Source organism: Micrasema longulum, unplaced genomic scaffold (genome assembly GCF_059751315.1).
Source record: "Micrasema longulum isolate JH-2025_06_02 unplaced genomic scaffold, ASM5975131v1 h1tg000299l, whole genome shotgun sequence".
Taxonomy (NCBI): Eukaryota; Metazoa; Arthropoda; class Insecta; order Trichoptera; family Brachycentridae; genus Micrasema; species Micrasema longulum.
Genome location: NW_028277503.1, coordinates 898,891 through 920,140, shown reverse-complemented (window position 1 = coordinate 920,140; position 21,250 = coordinate 898,891). Strand labels below are relative to the sequence as shown.

General features: G+C 33.3%; 2 protein-coding genes and 1 long non-coding RNA gene across 3 annotated transcripts; 2 read left to right on the top strand and 1 right to left on the bottom strand.

Annotated features, from left to right (window-relative positions):
* The first annotated feature begins 4,348 nt into the window (after positions 1 to 4,348).
* Ocrl (Oculocerebrorenal syndrome of Lowe) lies at positions 4,349 to 8,119 on the top strand. The gene is made up of 2 exons (XM_088224622.1): positions 4,349 to 4,462; positions 4,660 to 8,119. Exon 2 carries the CDS (start codon positions 4,768 to 4,770, stop codon positions 7,324 to 7,326), a length of 2,559 nt encoding a protein of 852 aa, XP_088080748.1. The 5' UTR covers positions 4,349 to 4,462; positions 4,660 to 4,767; the 3' UTR covers positions 7,327 to 8,119.
* Positions 8,120 to 10,579: 2,460 nt separating this feature from the next.
* LOC148282759 (uncharacterized) lies at positions 10,580 to 17,075 on the bottom strand. Its single transcript, XR_015822023.1, has 2 exons — positions 16,930 to 17,075; positions 10,580 to 11,071 (listed from the first exon to the last, which is right to left on the bottom strand). It is a non-coding gene; the product is annotated as an uncharacterized LOC148282759 (long non-coding RNA).
* A 460-nt stretch (positions 17,076 to 17,535) lies between these two features.
* Fntb (Farnesyl transferase beta subunit) lies at positions 17,536 to 20,558 on the top strand. Its single transcript, XM_088224617.1, has 4 exons — positions 17,536 to 17,796; positions 18,055 to 18,871; positions 19,679 to 19,787; positions 20,129 to 20,558. Exons 1-4 carry the CDS (start codon positions 17,713 to 17,715, stop codon positions 20,331 to 20,333), a joined length of 1,215 nt encoding a protein of 404 aa, XP_088080743.1. The 5' UTR covers positions 17,536 to 17,712; the 3' UTR covers positions 20,334 to 20,558.
* Positions 20,559 to 21,250: the final 692 nt, after the last annotated feature.

Sequence of the window (21,250 nt, the reverse complement as noted above, 5' to 3'; positions counted from 1 at the left end):
TTTTTTTTTTAATTATTCCTTATTTTTCATATTTTATTTTTGACATCCAGTAAGGTTCCCCAATCCGTGGCATGCATCAACTTTTCTAACTCCCTACAACCAATGTCATGAAAGAGCGAGGTCAACACCTTCCGTAACTTGACAACACTCCCGTCTTTCCACGATTCTGGCAAAAGGTTATGGACTCGTTGGTGTTGTCTCGATGCCAGAACAGTTTTGACCCCTTCACTTAGTATCAGATCCCTATTAGAGTATCTTGTATTATGGTTGTGGTTGACGCTTGGGTAAATGTCTCTCTTTGTGTGTAACCACTACCGTTCTCAGTATATACTGTTGAATAATATTCAGTACTCTGAATTCTTTGAAGAGCAAGTCACTTGGATAACGAAATGTTTTTTTTGAAATGACTCGGATTAAAGATTTCTGTGCAATTGCTACAGGTTCAAGGGCGGTTTTTGTGCAAGCTCCCCAATGCAATTACAATGCATCTTGGTATAAAATTGGATATGGAATATGGAAGGTTCCGGGTTCGATTCCCGGCGAGAACACAAAAAATTAAAATGTGATTTTTCTCAAGCCTGGGTTTCTGTAATGTAATTCACCACTTTAATTGGGCCTCCTGGCCTGTTGTGGTGCAAAAAAAATGTTTTTCGTGAACTCGCTCGTGACAAACGTCACCGCGTATTCGTTTTGGCAGCGCTCACGGGTGAACAACGGCTGAATTTCTGTATTACCCAGCGTCCTGTCCTGCGCAGTCGAGGCTATTCACGGAGCTGGGACAAGACAATAGTGTCCTATCCATTGTATTGTCATTGTGTAAACGGTTCTTATTATTCCAAATCCTAAGTTTGTAACTTTTGTGTCTACACAAAATCATTCAATTTAGATGGGTGCTAGTCAAATAGTAAAGGTGCATAAACGCATTTACAAAACACGTGTAGTCAGAACTATGACTAAGGATGTAAGGACAGTCGAAATGCATGCAATATCTCGGTCAATTTTGTGGTAAAACTATAATATATATTGTATGTATACTTATTCTCCCGTCTTACGTTGAAAGTCCGTAACTAACATTAGAACTGGAATCAGCAAAAAAACGAACAATTAAATTTTTTCATTTTCATTTTTCATTTATTTTTGCACCACTACAGGCCAGTAGGCCCAATTACAGTGGTGAATTACATCACAGAACACCCAGGCTTGAGAAAAATTCATTTTGATTTAATATCATATGTGTAACAGACGCGGCAGATCACAGGCTTCCGTAGCAATCGCGCCAGTCACAAGAACTGTATACTATAGGTACTGATGTCAATGCAGAGTGGCCGGGCGTAGGCGGGCCTCGGCCGACGAACGATAAGCTCCGGGGGAGGTATCGCTGCCTAGAGATCCCTTGCGGGGTCGCTAGTGAGTAGCACTGGCAGCCGCAATCCTGAAGCAGGCAACCGGATTGTAAGGCCGGTATCTCTCCTTCAGCGGAAACGGCGGGGTGTGTTCTGGGGAAGTAGCCAAGGGTTCAAATTATCCGGGGTCCAAAATCCAATCCAAAGAGTATCCGAGTTCCAAGTCCAGGGGTAGCGGCGGTCTAATATTCCAGGTGACGGTGAGGTCCGGTTTGAAGCGAGGCAGGGAGACGAGGTGGAGAGTAAAAGCCCTTAGTAGCGTGACGATTTGACTGATTTATTATTTGCCCGGCGGGGCTATATATACAATACATTTTGCCATGCGGCGGCGATGCCAGGCCAATAGCGGACGGTACTAGGTTGACCAATCACGCGGCGAGAAAGATAGCGAGCACATTCGCCCGCTCTATCGGTCTCTCTCGCGCCACGTATAAGGACGCCCCCTCCCGCTACCCGGCCGCAGTTCCACACCGACCGCGCGGCGATCAATATTCAAACAGAATAATGAATAATTTTCTCTAATACACAGTAAATAATTTTATTGGCAGTCAGTAATATTTTATTAAATCCTATTCTATATGCTCTTCAGTATGGCGATGACCACCCCTGAAAGCGACAAATGTTAGTCTTTATTGGGGAGGTAGTACCTCGCATACACATACTGAAGTTTCTGATTAAATAAATTGAAGGGCCCCAGGAAGGGCCGCCAAGTTGGCATATGCCGCGTTACGTCAGCAACAATATGTAACAAAGCCTGAACATTTTTTTATTTATTATTTATGTAAAAAGGCACATTTTACTGCACGTATTCTGCAATTAAACTAATTCTATATTTTTTAAAGAAAAACGAAAGGGAAAACCCACAACAAAAAATCGCCGGACGCGTTTCCCAAAAATATTACTTTTAAAAATAAAGTATGTTTTTTTAAAAAAACATATAGAGGTAAATGGTACAAAATCAGTATCTTTGTCCATAAAATTACAACAAACTCTAATTTTTGCTTTTGGCAAAACGTTTATTTCCTTAGAATTGACTTTTATGTAGTTACGGCATTTTTTCATATGACGGGCATGAGGTCAATACGATAAATGCATTAACTTAAAATATTTTTTTTTGTGTCCCCTTTAACTTTTTGATTAATCACCTTACTTTTTATAAAAACAAAATATCCAGTTACGTTGCAATCGGAGTACCAATGCATATGAAAAGGAAAATGATGTCATTTTTTTGACAGTAGGGGAACCCGGGGCAGAACGAGGTAGCTAAGCTTTGATTACAATTTGTGAGATTATGAAATGAATAACATCATTATTTGTCAATTTGTACGTTTGTTTACTTATTTATCTACCAAAAAACAAGTGTTTTACTTACCTAAATACATAATTACTATTAAAAAAATAGTGTCTAAAAAAGTGGAAATTTCCCATTCTGCCCCACCCCCCGGAGCACAATGGGAAATGAACCCGGGACACAAAGGGGTACTCGTACCTATTGTACAATACGATATAATTATATTTTTTGCATGTTTTATTGTAGATACATAAAAAAATAAACTAAATAACGACATTGTGCATTTCTCATATGTAATCTGTGCTAGTAATTTAGTAATTATTGGCACATTAGAGAATAAATCCGCACACGGCATGTGTGCCCAATGTTTGCAAACGCTTCAAGAACACCGGCCTTCATTAACTGAACTTTCATCTGATCCGGTTAGGATTATTTTTTACTTTTGACTTTATTTTTATTCATTTGGTTTTTTCCGTTTTATTACTAGTTTTTATCTTATTCTTTCTTCTTCCGCATTCTTGATATTTTTCCCCTTTTTAATACATTCTTCTAAATTATTCTTATAAGTTGAGGTGGTAAGGATTGCTAGTAGCGTTTATTTTGTGTTTTTCCAGAATCTCAGTAAGCAGATTTAAAATAATCAATACTACTTTGTTAAAACCCATAGCCCGTGCTCCAGATGTTGCTTCTCGTTTTGTCAGACTTAAATCAGGGTGACGCTTCAAAAAGCCTTTAATCCAGTCTTCTCCGCTATTTCCGAAGTTCCGTTGAAATTATGTCTGTAATTTTTATTTTCTGCTAGCTGGTAAACCAGTTGAGGAAATTCGTTCATAGTCATTCCGAAGAGTTGTTTTTGCATATCTTTCAGGTAGTTTACAAGCTCCAACTCTTGCATGGCTTTAAAAACGGTTGCGGAGCTTTCTTGACTTTTTATTAACAAGAGCTTCTGGATTTTCCCGTCTTTTCCAAACATACCTTTTAAGTGTTGATGATGGCACTTCGTACCGATTAGACGCCACCAGGTATCCTATTTCTCAACTAATGACTGTATCATCAGCCTAATCCAGAGTGCCAGCTGGTTTTTCTTATATTTGTTCGCATCATCTGCAGTTGAAAAAGTTACGTAAGAGGTATAAAAGCGTAACCGACAAACAAAGAAACTCACTTTCGCATTTATAATATTGGTTAGAAAAAGGATACCTTTCAAATATTCTCAGGGGCGGAACGGGGTACCACCCCATTGTGCCCCACTCATTGTGCTCCGACAGTAGCGTTATTTAAAACACGGGAGTTATGGCTGATATAAGTGTTGGCCTTGAGTTATCACTAGACTTTTAGTCAGTTAAAAGTAGGTTGAAATTAACATGTTTTGTAAATTTTTAAATAAACCTTGGTGTAACAGAGCAAATATTAGAACTTTCGAGCTTTTTTTTTTCGTTCCATATAGCGTAGCGCAGTGAACTGACTATTGCGCGCGAAGTTCATCCATCTCTATCGTACGTAGCGAATTTCCTGCCCCTTTCCCGTTCTACCCCGGTATTCCGTTTTACCCCGGGTTCCCCTTAACAGAAAAATTTGTGAAATAGTACTTATTGTACTTTATTATTTTGAATTACCGTTTATAGTAACGCATCTAGGAAATTAAATATTCTATGGAATATTCTAAACGTCAAATCGGAAATTACTTTTCTGTCAGTTTTACCTGGAATACCTAATCAAATTAAATTGTTAAATCTCCGCCTTTTCTGAAGTAATATGATATTGACAGGTATTTTAATGTATATTATGTCGGTCTATATAACGAAAACGTCTGACTTATGTAAACTTCAATTCCATTTGTTATTTCTTCATGGTATTTGTATAGAAAATAAAAGGATTCTTTGAATTTTTTAAACTCTTGTAAATCTTGTAGTACAAACACGTTCCTAATATTTTTATGTTTAATAGCATATTTATTTTTTCCAGATCATCCTATCATATCTAGTGGATTACAACAAAACTGCATTAAATAAATTTAAAACAAGATTGATAATCTTTTTACTTATTATCAATGCGACGTTGTGCAACGCGAATATGAGTTCTAGTGACAGCCTGCTTGCTACAGTGCAAGCTAAGTTTTCTATTGGAGAGAATGTGGTAAGTCTAGTCGGGGATGCGATATTTTTGTGCCCAGAGAGTGCACGAAGCGAGAGAATTCTGGTGCTGGTAGAATGTGGCGACGAGAAAGCTTTGTTCGTCATTTTCTCATCCAGTTATCCACCCAAGTTTTTTTCCGACCTTTCGATAGAGCGTGTTCTTCCGATAGACAAAGAATTCAAATGCGAAATCGACGACGGAAAACGAAACTCTGAAACTGTTGTTTATTTAAATATCAACTCACATAAATCCAAGTTTTTATTCGAACTGAAGTCTGGGAAGACCACAAGTGACTTTGTTGATCAACTTTTTCTTGGAATTGAACATGTCGATATTTTGCGAAATGCTCAGCCCCATTCCTGGCTACAGAAATACACCGGGTCGAGTAAGGAGAATGCGGAAATGGACAGCCCTGATATTGTAGTGCCGCGGCAGGGGATCGCACAAGGCACCACCCCGATCGCCGCACGCGAGAGCATCATCAAGTACCAGATGCAGCTCAAGGAGTACGACTACACCAACTGTCAAACTTTCCAGATATACGTCGGCACTTGGAATGTCAACGGGCAGCCGCCTACCGTTCCGCTGCACGGCTGGCTCGGCGTGGAGACCGAACCTCCGGATATGTACGCAGTCGGCTTCCAGGAGCTGGACTTATCCAAAGAAGCCTTTTTATTTGACTTCACTCCGCGAGAGGCAGAATGGTCGGATGCCGTAATGGGAGGACTCGACAAGCGCGCCAAGTACTATAAGGTGGATCTAGTTCGACTCGTTGGAATGATGCTTATTGTGTTCGTCCAGGATAAGCATCGGGAATTCGTTAAAAATGTTGCATCGGATACGGTCGGAACCGGGATCATGGGTAAAATGGGAAACAAAGGCGGAGTGTCTATCAGATTTGAGCTCCACAACACCTCATTCTGCTTCGTGAATTCCCACCTGGCAGCGCATGTTGAAGAATTCGAAAGAAGAAATCAAGACTACCACGATATATGCAACCGAACACAATTTACACATTTTATACCGCCTAAAGGAATCAAAGATCACGAACAAATATTCTGGCTCGGTGACTTGAATTATAGAATTACCGAAATGGATCATAACACTGTCAAGAAATTACTCGATAACAACAACATCCTAGCAGTTCTTCAAGCTGATCAGTTAAAGAAACAATATGATGCGCAAACTGTTTTCAGCGGTTATAAAGAAGGTCCTATTACTTTCATACCAACATACAAATATGATCCGGGTACTGATAACTGGGACTCTAGTGAAAAGACGCGAGCTCCTGCGTGGTGCGATAGAATATTCTGGAAAGGAGATAATATCGAGCAGTTGTGCTACAGAAGTCATCCCAAACTGAATATTAGCGATCACAAACCCGTAAGTGCCCTCTTCAATTCCGAAGTACGAGTTGTTAATATTAATAAATATAGGAAAGTACACGAAGAGGTTATAAAAAAATTAGATAAATTAGAAAATGAATTTTTACCGCATGTGACTGTTGATCCTACCGAGATAGTATTTAATACAGTTAAATATCTGGAGCCGCAGTCGAGAGAAGTGTGTATAGCCAACACGGGACAAGTTCCCGTTCAGTTCGAGTTCATAAAAAAATTAGAAGAATCCACTTATTGTAAAGATTGGTTGAATATCGAACCTTACATGAAATGCATACGTCCCGGTGAAAAATGTGATGTCAAACTGGAGGTTTTCGTCAACAAAAAGTCAGCTTACAAGATGAATTCTGGAGAGGATAAATTGTATGACATACTCGTGCTCCATTTAGATGGCGGAAAAGATATTTTTATTACAGTTACTGGTACGTACGAAAGAAGTTGCTTTGGAAGTTCCATAGAAGCTCTCGTGCACATTAAAGTCCCCATAAGAGAAATCCCCGTCGGAAAGCTGATGGAATTAGAAATAAATCGACATAAAAGTGTTTACTGCAACAATGACTGGTATTCCATTCCTAAAGAGATTTGGTTCCTCGTAGACCATGTTTATAGACATGGATTAAAACAACCAAATTTGTTTGAGCAACCCGGACTACACGCTGAATTCTTACTCATCAGAGACTGGCTGGATAACGGCTCAACTTCACCTCTTCCTGGGAGTGTTCACTCCGTAGCAGAAGCCCTCCTGATGTTGCTGGAAAGTACGGCGGAACCCATCATCCCTTACAACCACCACTCGGTGTGCCTCAGCGCCTCGACCAACTATCTTCAGTGTAAGCAGATTGTGATGCAGCTTCCGGAACAACGGAAAAATGTTTTCCTCTATTTGTGTTCCTTCCTCCAAGAAGTGTTGAACCACAGTGCAGATAATGGGGTGGATTCTAAAACCTTAGCCACCCTCTTTGGTGCTATATTCCTGAGAGATCCTCCTAATGCCCAGTCCCATAGTAAAGCAAGGTCGGCCAGTGATAGGAAAAAAGCTACTTTTGTACATCATTTTCTTGTTAATGACCAAAGTGATTTTATATTAGGACGTTGATCAATTTAGTTTTTATTAAACTATTGCTGTAAGGATTCTTCAGTCATAAAAATATTAATGCTCTGAAAACCTTAAATTTATGTTCATATTATAATCAATGTACATAGATTGCACAATGTTCATGTTTTATATAAAAAAGTTAATCTTTAAAAATCTATCTGAATTATTTATGTGATCAAATTATATTATTATTCAATTAGAATTTCATTTTGAATTGTCAGTAGTCACCCTGACTTCAACCGTTTTCTTATAATAAATAATAATTGTATCTACATACCATTGACATATTAATACACGTAGACATCAGGGGCATGTGGTGGAGTTTTTGATTAGGGAAGCAATTAATATATATGTAATTGGTACATAATAATATACACTGCCTTTAATAAATTAAAGGCAAACTAAATACTATATACATATAATCAGAAATAATAATAATTTTATATGTCTAGTAATAAATTGTAATAACAAATCTACCAACATACTAGATACTACCTACTATAAATAACTGTTAAGTATTTTGTGGTGTTATATTATATTTTATTAATTTAAAATGCAGTGAAACCAAAAAGATATTATTTTGTCAAACTTTTTAATGAATAAGAATTGATCATTATTTGAATGCGAATTTTTTTTTGAATAATAGATTATAAACTTTTTTCTTATTGCAAATAAACACTATTAATGTGTGAATTAAATTCTTCATTTCATTTTGTATTCCCACTGCATCACAAATAATTATTATAATATTCTGCACGGCATGGCGCGACGTCGCGGCCGTATCGCATCAAAACTAAATGAAAAATGTTTTAAAAATAATGTATTGGACTGTGTTGATTGCTTCCACAACCTTGTAAGAATTTTAGTTTACGCCTGCGCGCGGACTGCATGTTTAGTATGGTGCTGGAAGTGAAATTTCTATTTGGTTCCTTCGTTCTTTGCTTGTGATTGATGCGAGATCAGCCAGTAGCTAGTATGCGCCGGTCGGTACGCGCATGACAGCACCGACGGATGTATGTGTGTGGGAAGTGCGTAGCTTTTTAAAGATTTATTTTTATATGGTGATAGTAAAACTCCTCCGCAATTTATCAGGATTATTATTATATTATTTGTTTATAGTAATTTAAATGTTAGGTATTATGACAGATAATTAAATTACTAAACATAATGTATTATTTGACTAAATTTAGGGAAAGCAATGGTTCCATGTGACGGACTACGCATGATAGACATGCTCTGAGCCCTAAAAAATAATGACACTTAACTCGTGCTCAAAAGCTCAGTCATGTCCTATGCGTACTAAATCATTCTTTGACTGCCAGCCATTTAGACAGACATTTAGAATCGAAACCAAAATCCCTGCCTGTGTCACTAAACCATGTAAAAACCTTTCAGATAAACATTGTAAAAAGGATTGTGTAACTTTTCAATGATAAATATTTGTTCACGAGTGATTAATAAAACTTTTTTTTAAAAATATTCAAATATCAATGTTATTTTTTATAAATGTCAAACTACGACTAGCGGCGCAACAGCGAAGCTCTTCTTACTTACAAGGATGCACTGAGAGAAATACATTTTTAAAATATAATTCTTGTGACTTAATATTATTTTTGCTTTCCCCAAATACCAGTGAAAAGAAATAAATGGGTTGAAATTATAAGAATATTAAGGGGAGTATCTGATAGGAATCTACCAAAAACAAATGTTGATTTTTAACATTAAAATACAAACTTTTTAATATAAAAAATTAGTATCCTGCAATTTTTGGTAGCATGTGCAGGATCGTTGAATGCAGCCCTAATATAAATAGGCAAACTTAGTAACCATGGTTACATTTTCGTGTCCCTACTTTTAAAAATATTTTTCTCTATACGGCGCATCTATGTATTAATATGTCAATGTTACATATCTATTGTACAAACCATTACATTTTTATGTTTGTTTTCTCTAAAATGTACACTAACATGTCCCACCGTAATGTTACATAATTATAGTTATTTTAAGTTCTTAGAATTTGACTATACACTTTGGTTGCAAATATTTTCCTAACTTTTCTCTCAATAATTATTGTTTTTTTTTTTTTTGTTCAAATGAAAAAATCCAATTGATTTTGAATGAAAAAACACTTAATTTTCTCTAAAAATCTTTCAAACTTGCCAAAGATTTAATGAATATAAATTACATTGAGTATTCAAGTATGTCACTATTATTAATTTGAAAACAAATTTATGACAACACTAGTACTGCATTTGACTTATCTTAATTGACATTATACTTTTTAGGCGTCTATATGAGAATTTTTCACTCTAAAATAGGTAGAAATATGTTTTTTTTTCATAGTGTTTTTATTTGTGAGTTTTATGTGTTTTTATTATGTTTTTTATGTATTTGATATTATGATTTAATTATGTTTAATAAGGCATGTTTCAAAATTATATAAAATGTCTCCCTGGGCACGGGACACCCCAGTGAAGGAACATTATCATTAATGTAAAAAAAGTAATACATAAATTGCAAAAGAACAAATAAATAAATAAATTGTTAATCAAAATTTATGTAACCTAAGTTGTACTACATTTGACTAAGATTAACTATGAAGCATTTAGTTGAATACATAGGCATGAGTATTACTCATAACTTATTTGAGAAGTTGTGTTATAGACTTGCTAGCTTAGTATAATGATTTTTTTAAAATAAATTAGATAAACATAGTTAAATACCTTTCAAGTATTTTTTTTTTCTCAAGCTGGAGTTCTCGTACTATTACTATTTAATTAAAATTATTGATTTAATTTATTATAATTTATAGAAATCTAACAAAGAAAAGGGGCATTCAATAAACTTCTTTTAAGGTGATGATTTTGGACTCGTCTCTTAATTTTGCCATCTGTTGAAGTTTATCTTTACTTACTGTAGTGAATTTCTGGGTTCATAAATTACTGGTGCTTTAAGCCATAAAATTATCCACATTCTCGGGAGAGCACTGGTTAGATCTAAGGATGCAAGAGCGTTTGCCTCCCATTTAATTTATTATTTTATATTTATTATAATTAATAATTTAATAGTTTGGTTCTCGTTTAATTGGGACCCAAGACCAAAGAACGAGATCTAGATTTAGACATTAAAGCACTTGCCTCCTAGTAGCCCAGTTCTTTGAAGACCTAGTAAGAGCGAGCTGTTTGTAATCCATGAAGGATTTATGTAAAATAATGTAATACAAAATATGTGTTTAATAATTTATTGATTCACCATTGTGAGTTGTAATATATGTAAGTTTCAATATTATTAATAACTGTAACATTATTTTTCTAATACAGATTCTAAATCAATACCATTAAACTGTTAAACACAAATATTTTTATAATCGTGTCAATTTGTAATATTTTTATTTTAAGTAATTATTTCTCTGTATTATTGTTTTATTTTGAAGCAGGAGCAAGAGTTTTTCTTTATTGCATTTTTACATCTAAGAAGACACCCAAGTACCTAATTTAGTAACTTGTAGTTGTAAATTTACGAAGGTATTAAAACCAATTAATTTTAATTCTAATATAAAAGCTTTCAAATAATACTGTAATTTAAAGGAATACATAAAAAGGCCTAAATATTATTTTGCTAATTTAGAATAACTGTGTTATTAAGTAGGGAAACAAGTTTTTTCAAACCACCTTTAATTTCTGTATTTTAGCAATTTCCATATTAGCATAGTTGGTCAGCAGTGTCAGCAAGCAATACTGCCAATCTAAAAAAATAAAGTTTTTGGTACTTAATTATAATAGAGGAAAAATCCTAAATAGAAAAATAAAATAAAACAAAAATTATAAGCAATAATGGACGCTGACTCCGCTGACTGACAATAATTATGCGATTCAGATTTTCTTTGTCATATTTTACTCTATAACGAGTTTGATAAAATTAATGATACGTCATTATATTTTTTCTTCATCCGTACACAATATTGTGGTGTACTTAAGTAAAAATAGATGTCTTGGAATTTGCAATACTAGGTTATGAGTGTGAACGAAAACTAGCAATTTTTTGCTGTTTTTGCAATCATTTTTAATTGTGTAAGGCCTGTTTTTTTATAAAAGCTTAGGTTTGACAGAAAACCTAGTGACTAGTTTACATACTTAGTTAAATTAGTATAATAATTTTATTGCTTTATAAGACATCACAATGAGTAAGTCACGGGAAATTTCAATTGACATAAAGGACAATTCACAATATTTCGGGAGAACCAAATTTTTTTTATTTATAGTACATTTTGTTCTGTTATCTCAAACAAAATTTGGGCCTAAGATTTTTTTCTGCGAACATTATAATATAAATAAGTCCCTATTTAAGGTATTGAGGATGCGAAGATGTTTTAAATAATGCAAAATGAAAAAAATTGGGTATTTGCTTACTTTTGTTATATTTTATACTTCATACTACGTAACTGTATGCAAATTCATTAAACTGATAATCTGAAGTAAATTAAGAAAAAAAATCTGCGGCCGTAGAAAGCAATTTTACAGTGCGTGTTTATGTTCTAAATTTACGTTATAAATGTGTTTTCTACGGCCATAAGAGCGTTCAGAATAGCAGCCATTCTGAACGCTCTTATTGAATTCAATTTTGTTGTATTATTTATTTACCTTCATAATATATTAGAATATTTTGTGCTAATTTGTATTCTTATTAATTTATTGTACATTAAATAAACTAAAACAATACTGTGCATATATTTAATTACTTAGGAATTTTATATGAAAACAAAAATGACATTGAAACGACTAGAATCATCAACAATGACGTGCAAAAACTATTAGAATGGACAAACAAAAACTTCTTAACACTAAATGCCAAGAAATGCAATATAATACATTTCGAAACACAAAAGAAGAACCATAACATGAACATAAAAATAAACAACGAAACTCTTAAAAAACTAGAACATGTGACTTACCTAGGACTCACAATGGACAGACAATTAAAATGGACAAAACACATAGACGGACTCACTAAAGTAATGGCATCACTACATAGCCTCTTCTACAAAATTAAAGATTTTATATCAAGAAAAGAAAAAATTATGATGTACGAAGCCTATGTCAAAAGTAAATTGAGTTACATGATCGCCTTCTGGGGAACTGGTAACAAGACAGACATAACAAGAATACAAAGACAACAAAATAAAATTCTTAAACTAACAATACAATTGAGAGGGTGGTTCAAAATATAAATAAATAAATAAATCGATTAAATTAATATAATCGTCATTTCTCATTTCCACACCCAGTGGTGCATAGGACACTGCATTGGTACTCCAATTTATTATTGTTTATTTATAAGACAACAAAATAAAATGCTTAAACTAACATACAACCTACCCTACCTGACCTCTACGACTGAACTGTACAAAAAAACACACCAGTTTGACATAAACTACTTGACTAAAACTGAGACCTTAAAAATTGTGCACAAAATAACACTGGGAAATATACAAGACGACGACATAATATTAGTCAAAAATGCTGACATACACAAATATAACACCAGACAACAAAAACACTATCATATTGAAAAAGCAAAGACAAACACAGGACAGTCAAAAATACTACATAATGGACTTAAACACTACAACGACCTACCTTACTACTTGAAAACTTTTAATGGAGACAAATTTAAAATCAATCTGAAAAAGCACATGATGACTGAACTAACTAGACTAGACGAGACATAAAATGACTAGACAATATTAAATTTCTAATGTAACCCTAACGGGTTTTTTAAAATTGTAAATAAATAAAAAAATAAATAAAAAAAAATTACACCTTTACCTTTAAAACTAAAGAGGGGTAGGATGGATAAAAAAAATATATATATCGTCGATGACAATCCATCACCGTGTAACTCAAATTAGACCACTTTAGAGAAGAGAGATTAACCCTTATACTGCTAAACAACAATATATCGTTGTTGTTAATCCCTATCATAAAGTTCCAACTAGACTGATGCTGACGTCATAATCCCCAAAAGGGTAAATGAATTCGGGAACTGCTTGTTGCACTTAACCGTCAGTGGTATAAAACATTTTCAAAACATACAAATTACTTATTCGACGGGTTATCATTTAGTTTCGTACCTATTTCAGCCCTACGGAAAATTTAACACAAAAAATGTTTTCTTAAGCGCGGTTAAAATTTGAGCATTAAATTGTACAGCAAAGTTTCTTGAAATGAATAAAAAATATTTAAATAAAAACGAACTACTTTGAATGACGTCACTTGTTCATATGAATCAACCAATGATAAGAGGATTGTGGAAGATTTCCGGTTTGCTAATCGTCAATGGACCAATTAACAGAACTAACCGAGAAGAAGCGGAAGAGAACTTGCGACGTCACACGCGGGTTAATGTCAGAAATACAAATATTTAAAAGATCGTAGTGCTGATAATACGATACATAAAAATTAAAAAAGCTTTGTCTAATAACAATTTTTTTTTAAACCACTAAACATCCTCATTATAAATTTACTTATGATGTTTAAATTCGCAGTGCTTTTAAGAAAAGAGAAACGACTAAACACAGGAAACTTCTAGCTAGTCGGGACCTGAAACAGTGAACTTTTTTACATTGCAAAAACAGTCAAATGAAAAAAAACTTATATGATATTTAAAGAAAATAATTGCATTCGGTGTTTTTCCCTCGATTAAACCCGATCCAATAATTAAGAAAATATTGATGTACTTCCGTAATGAATAACTAATTAAATACTTTACTTTTAATATAATAACTCTTATCTAGTGAGGTCCCTATATCACCGGAAAACCCCATAATTAAGAATATAAACAAATAATTAAAGAGCCATAAAACATAAAAATAATTTACCATGGAACCTAATGATTGTCAATTAGAACATTTGAATATTAAAAAAATCATTTGTTCATTTATTATAATGGGTGCCCACAGCAATGGGAAATTCAAATGTTTTAGCTGTTCATTAGGTAGTAATTATTACTCTACTGACAAAACGTAATTATTACTATACAAACTCTATTCTACAAACAAAACGTAAATGAGGTATATCAGCTCGATATTGATCCAAAAATACTTTAGAAAAAGCTTTTTCGATTTCGTGCTCTTCGTAAGTCATATTATAAATTATTATCACTATCACTTAAAAAATGATCGTTATTGTCTAATTCACTTTCGGAATAGGTTTAGCTGCTAAGCCTCCGAGTTTCTCGGTGAGGTATTATTATTTCTTTATCACTTTCACTATCCGTTATCATTTTGAATGATTTATTTTGTAAATTTATTCACAATAAAAAGGACGCTTTGCAGTGTAAAATTATTAGTTAGAGTAACAAAGTAATATTAAAAATATATTTAAATGTTAAAAATATGTTATTTACCTAAGCTGTTTGTAATTTCGGCAACTGTTGTCTATCTCGCTCAATCCATTATGCGTGAACTAGCTATTAGTGAAACGGAATATTTTTCTTAGAAGAGATATCAATTTGTGAGACAGTTGTACAAAAACATTATTTTTTTAAATTAAAATTATATTATAACATCTACCAAGAAATAATATCACTTCTTAGTACATTTACCGGTTACTTTTAAGTTTCAATCTAAATAACTCCCTACAAACATTTGGACATACTCAAAATATTGTTGATTAAAATAACTTGCATAAAAAATTTAAAGTATTTTTAGGCATTACCTAGGTGAAATAATTTATCCAGGTGAAACTCACCGACATCAATAAATGTTTCAGCTCTTTTAGTTTGCAAAAGTCAACAGATGGAAGAGTTGAGGTAATGTAAAAATAGTCATGAATGTGGATGTGTAAACATACCCCTAAAATAGTGAATATTTTGTAGTGTGTAAAGTGGTCATTTAAACCAGCCAATGACAGATCATAAGTCCTGTAAATGCCTAGACTTCCATATTCCCTTGGCAAAAATGTTTTCCCTCTCTGTTGCAACTAATTTCAAGATCTATTTTACACAATTTTTGTTTAGCATGCATTGATGGAAGTGGTAGGTTTGATAATATATAACAGAGCACTTTGCCCCGCAATCGGTTACTATCATTACTATTTCGTTTCAATAATAACTATTCAAACAATGCGCCTTGAGATTGCTGTACGAGATCAGTTTTGTTTGTTTTTATTTTCAATTAAGAAAGGGTTTACAACCGCTGTACGAAAATTGTCTATTTGCGGCACGAATTGTCTTATCTTGCTCACTCCCGCTGGGCTTGAATTAGATATTTATGAAATGAAAGATTTTTCTTGGAATTGCTATTAATTTTTAAAACAGTAGTGTGTTTGGAAAACAACGTATTCGATAAAATATTTTTAAAATGTATTAATAATAAGATTTCTGATTAGATTCTTGAAAAACTGCGTAGCAGCGTAAGGGTTAAATCGTGTTTTTATTATGTGTGTTTAGTATTTTAAAAAACATTTAGGTGCATCAGAATTACCTAAATATATTTTTTTAAATCCATAATTTTACTGAATGTACATGAAAAAATATGTTTTAATCTCTCCTCTTTTAATCTGTGATCTAATTTAACTTAGGCGATGATGGAGTGTCGTCGAAGAAAAATTGGTCAAGCAAAAATGCTGTTTTTTTTTCAGATTCCATGGTGGAGTTCTGCAAAATAAATACATTAATGGAAACTAAAAATTTTTTTAAGCATCATCTCTGCTAACCCTTATCCTAATGATGCGTAGGACATTGATCAATCAATCGAATCGTAGAGTTACAAAACTGGTTCTGGATGAATTTTGAAAAAAATAGATACCGGAATCATTCTGTAATAATAAAAAAATCCCAATAAACTTTTTTGAAATATCAAGGTAAATATTTGGGTGAGTTGCAAAACACACTCCGTCTCGTATGTTTATTGTGAATCAAGTATGCCAAAGAGTTGTTAAATTTTAAAACTAAATGTTTTTTTGTAATATTCTCACATATAGAAAAAACTTTCACAGCTAGTTTTGTAACTCTTCGGCTCAATCGAAGTGTTTGAAGATTATTACATAAGGCAAGATCAGTCTCAATATTATTTTTTAAAAAAAACACTTTTTCAATATACAGGTAACCCTCTCCAACAACACGGTCTCGCTCTAACATTATAAAAAAAATTCCGGGAACCCTCCCACAACACGTCTTCTCATAACACGATTGTGTATGTATATTATCATAAAATAAATTGTTGGCACATTAGAACTTGCTAAATCTATCGGGGACGACGGTTTTGATTTAAAATTCTGGACGTTCAATATTTTTTTATTGATGGAAGATGAAATTGGCAACGTAGATTTTCTGGAAATGGCTTCAAACGTTTCAACCTATTTCGAAGGGAAGAACAGTGATAAAGATTGTGAAATAAAATGATGAATTACAAGAAAATATAACCTAGCAAAAATATTTTTTTTTTAATGTAGACCTATCCGTTGAAAGAAGCCGAAAATTCAAAATGAAACTGGAAAAATGCCTGTTGCATATTAGAAAAAAGCAAACAAAAAAACACAGACTTTTTAAAGATGGCGGGAAGCACAAAATATGATAATATTATTCAACCGAAAAACCATTTACCTTTAGTTGTACCAAGCAGTGGTGAGTAAAAAAATCATTAAATCAAGATTTAACAAAGTGAAAAGGATTTTTTTTACTTTTCGACACATAAATAGGATTAAAAAAAAATAATATTTTCAATTATAAAAAAAAATTGTTTGGATTTTTTGAAACCCAACTCCGTTTTTGTACTGACTCTGAGTCTGAGCATTTTTTTGGAACCTATCTACAGGAGGGACCTGTTCTTATATTTCGTGTCTACCTTTTTAGGAATTGAACTTTAGTTTTTTGCTCACGGTAGCCAAATTGTTTACTTCTCTTGATAGTAAATAAATGAAAAAAAACTATGTTTTTCGCTTTTGTAAACATTTCATTACTTATATTTTTAGGCTTTCATCTTAACAACGTATTTTTACTATCTAACTATTCAATCGTTAATAAATTACCATTGTAAATAATTCTACTACTACTAATAACTCATAAACTAGTTGATTGAATAAACCATTGAATGAATATTATAATATAAAAATCTTGATTCGCCATTCAATAAGTTGCCCTTTTCTCTAAAATAAGTACTATAAAAAGTTTAAAAATAGTCTATGGAGTTTTGTGTCAACGTAGATGTTTAGTCTATAGTGTTATGTTATGGCTATGGAGTTTAAATGTCAAAAAGTTGTCAATTTGCCCAGTGGGTTATTTTGTGGTGATTAGTGAACATAAATCTGATGATCATTATAGAGTTTTTTTTTTATCAACTACTAGTCTAAGCAGTAAAATCTAGGTACATTTTAATGACTTCTAAAAATGTTAAGAATGATAAGGTTTTTTGAAGAAGTTATCATTGAAAAGACAGCCGAGTTAGATGATACACCTACACTTAAAGAACAGGTAGATAATTTGATATAAGCTAGTATCACGTAAGCCACATAGGCACATAATAAAAAAGATAAACCTTATTTTTTATGATTTACTTAAATATTTCAACTTTGTAGGTCGTTTTTAACGATTTGTAAATATGTAACTCCTTGGAAAATAGGAACTAAGTTGTGGTAGAGCAAGGTGCGAACTTCGGACCTTTGATGCGTGAATATGCGACATTAGCCACAGGACCGTAACCCATTCACGTTTACATTCGTTTTATTTCAGGTGCATGTGGAAAAATTGATTTTACAATCTCACGAAACCTTTACGATACAATCGTCCACAGATCCTGAATCACCCCTTCTACGTAGAAAAGACCACATCGCATACTTGAAGGAGTCTTTGACTGAACTAGCTGGGTATTATGACTGTCTAGATGCAAGCCGGCCATGGCTTTGTTTCTGGATCATAAATTCATTATGGCTCCTAGACAGCATGCCCGATGACGAGCTGCTTTCGGATGTGGTCAAATTTTTAGCGAAATGCCAGCACGAGGATGGAGGGTATGGAGGTGGGCCGGGGCAGTATGCACACTTGGCGCCTACCTACGCGGCTATCAACGTGCTCGCTTCTATAGGAACTGAAGAAGCTTACGAGTCAATTAATAGAAAAAAGCTTCGAGAGTTTTTATGGAGCGTAAGGTCTGCGAACGGTTGTTTCGCGATGCACAAGGGTGGAGAAGTGGATGTGAGAGGAGCATATTGCGCGCTGAATGTCGCCCTCCTCACAAACATCAAGCTAGACTCTCTGTTTGATAAGACAGCGGAGTGGATAATCAGCTGCCAAACTTACGAAGGGGGCTTTGCGGGAACACACGGGATGGAAGCCCACGGGGGATATGCCTTCTGCGCCGTAGCTGCTCTGACTATTCTGAATCGGCTCCATTCCTGCGACTTGGATTCCCTTACTAGATGGTGCGTAAACCGACAGATGAAACTTGAAGGTGGTTTCCAAGGCAGAACCAATAAACTAGTTGACGGATGTTATTCCTTTTGGCAAGGCGCCGTCTTCCCACTTCTTCATGCAGTTTTTCATGAAAATGGTAATTTGTTTTTGAATGTCAGGATAACTTTATTCTGTACAATGGATTTAGTTTTTGTGTGTTATGTTATCTTTGTCTGTGTTTTGAACAGCATCGGATCTTTAGTAATAATAATATTTGGTTGATTGATATTGCTCCATTTTTGTGAAAAATCACTTCAAAGACGCTGTACAGTTATATTTTTAAACTTAAGTTCTAACTTCTAACTAAGCTAACACTACATAATATTTAACTATCTGATTTTAAATTTGAGGGTAATAGAGAAGTAGGATTTCAGTAGAGATCTGAACCGACTGAGACTGTCGATAGTTCCCAAGTGTGAAGGTAATTGTTTCCAGGCTGACTAAGGCTAAAGCATGATTTCCGAAACTAGTGTTAGGGCTGCGCCGGATTTAATAAGTTTTCAAATGCTGGCCTAAGAGTAGATTTTCTTTGTCATGTATTTTTTTTAAACAGAGGTCCGAAAAATATCTTAGAGATATTTCATGAAGGGATTTGAATACTGTCCAGGACAGCTTATATTTGAGGCATAATAACCTAAAAAAACTCAATCTGCATAGTATGAACGTCAATGAAAACCTAAGAAATTTTACTATCTGAATAGCATTATTTTGCGAGAATTGTTTATTTTTTAGATTCTGTGTCCAGTCCTATAAAATATATTGCAACGGTACTTACAAGTTATTATTAGGATATTCATAATTATGTTTGTACTATTTTAAGATCAAATAAATAAAATAATCTGATTCCGAAATGACTTATGCCTAGGTACTGATTATTCATAATATTTCAAGTGTGTGTTTTCAGGTGAAGCGGAAAATATAGATTCTGTACTGTTTAACCAGTCTCTTCTTCAAGAATATATTTTGTTGTGTTGTGAACATCACAAAGGAGGATTTCTGGATAAACCTGGAAAGTAAGTTAATTCTATAGAAAAATATCTATTTGTTTAAATCGTGTAGAAAACAAAATCATATTTATGTATTTTCCACTCTTTGGGCACAACTCTTGTTGAGATGGAATATCAAATTAAAAAAAAAGTATGTATTTAGTAATATGAGTATTACACACCAGTAAATAAAAAAAATCAATATGAATATTATCAGTTCATGTGAGGGTTGAAAGTGACAAAATATAATTTTAAAACTGCATCAGCATTCATCACACAAAATTCCAATATGTAATTATAATGCATCTGTTAATAAAGTTTTAAAAATGTGTAGTTGTGACTTTAATTCTTTTTAATTTTTGTTGCAGGAAAAGAGATTTATATCACACTAATTATGTGCTTTGTGGGTTGTCTATTGCGCAGTTTGGATTGGGCAGAAATTCTATAATTATGGGATCAAGAAAAAATAAGCTAAATAGAATTCACCCGATACATTGCATAGCCCCTCACATGGCGTATAATATGGGGCACTACTTTCTTCGACTTCCTCTTCCAGAGGATGAAGTCAAATAAGTTTCCCCATAACCAAAGATAATTTATTATATTTATGTAATCACCTGCCTTAATCAATTTACAAATAAAATCACAAATTCTCCTCTTGCTATGTGTGACAGTATTTTATGATCCATGTACTTACCGCTTTCGACATGATTCAAAAATATATTTCTATTTTTCCATGAATGTATGTACTCCTTTACAAATCTCTTATATTTAATTAAATAAAACAACTTTTAGTCTATATGTAGTTTTTATTTAAGTATTATTGGAATCAGGTATCCAAGAGATCATTAAACAATATTAAGTAAATTTATGTATGATGCTTTATGTTTAATTTGGGATAAATATTATACACACCACGCACAATTTTGAATAATATTTTTTCAACTGATTTTATACATATTATCTATTGGGCGTTGGTATTTATAAATTAATATATGTACGATATTAATAGAAAACTTACTTAACTAGTGTATATACATGGAATAAAGAATATTCTTAGAAGTACTTAAACAAATATCACACTTTAAATAATAAATTTAAACCGGCCACAGATTCAAAGTAAATTATTCCTTTATCTAAATTTTTATGCTTCCAAAATTGAATACAGACAAAGCTATAATAATAAATAAGGTAAACATGACGCTGGCAAAAATATAAAATTTCAATTAATTTGTAATGTTTATGGATGTACTTTTGTCAAAAATAACATCAAAAGGCAAAAGCGTCATAGGATCAGATTAGGTACATTTTTCATTGAGTCATTGTTGCAATTTTTTAGTGTATCATTCAATTCATTGATATATATATCATATTTTATTTGTGGAAATATTTACTCACAATCCTCGGAGTATTTATTTGTATATTCTAGTAAAACTAATTTCAGAAACATTCAATACCTATGTATTGAATTATATTTTTAATGAAACTCA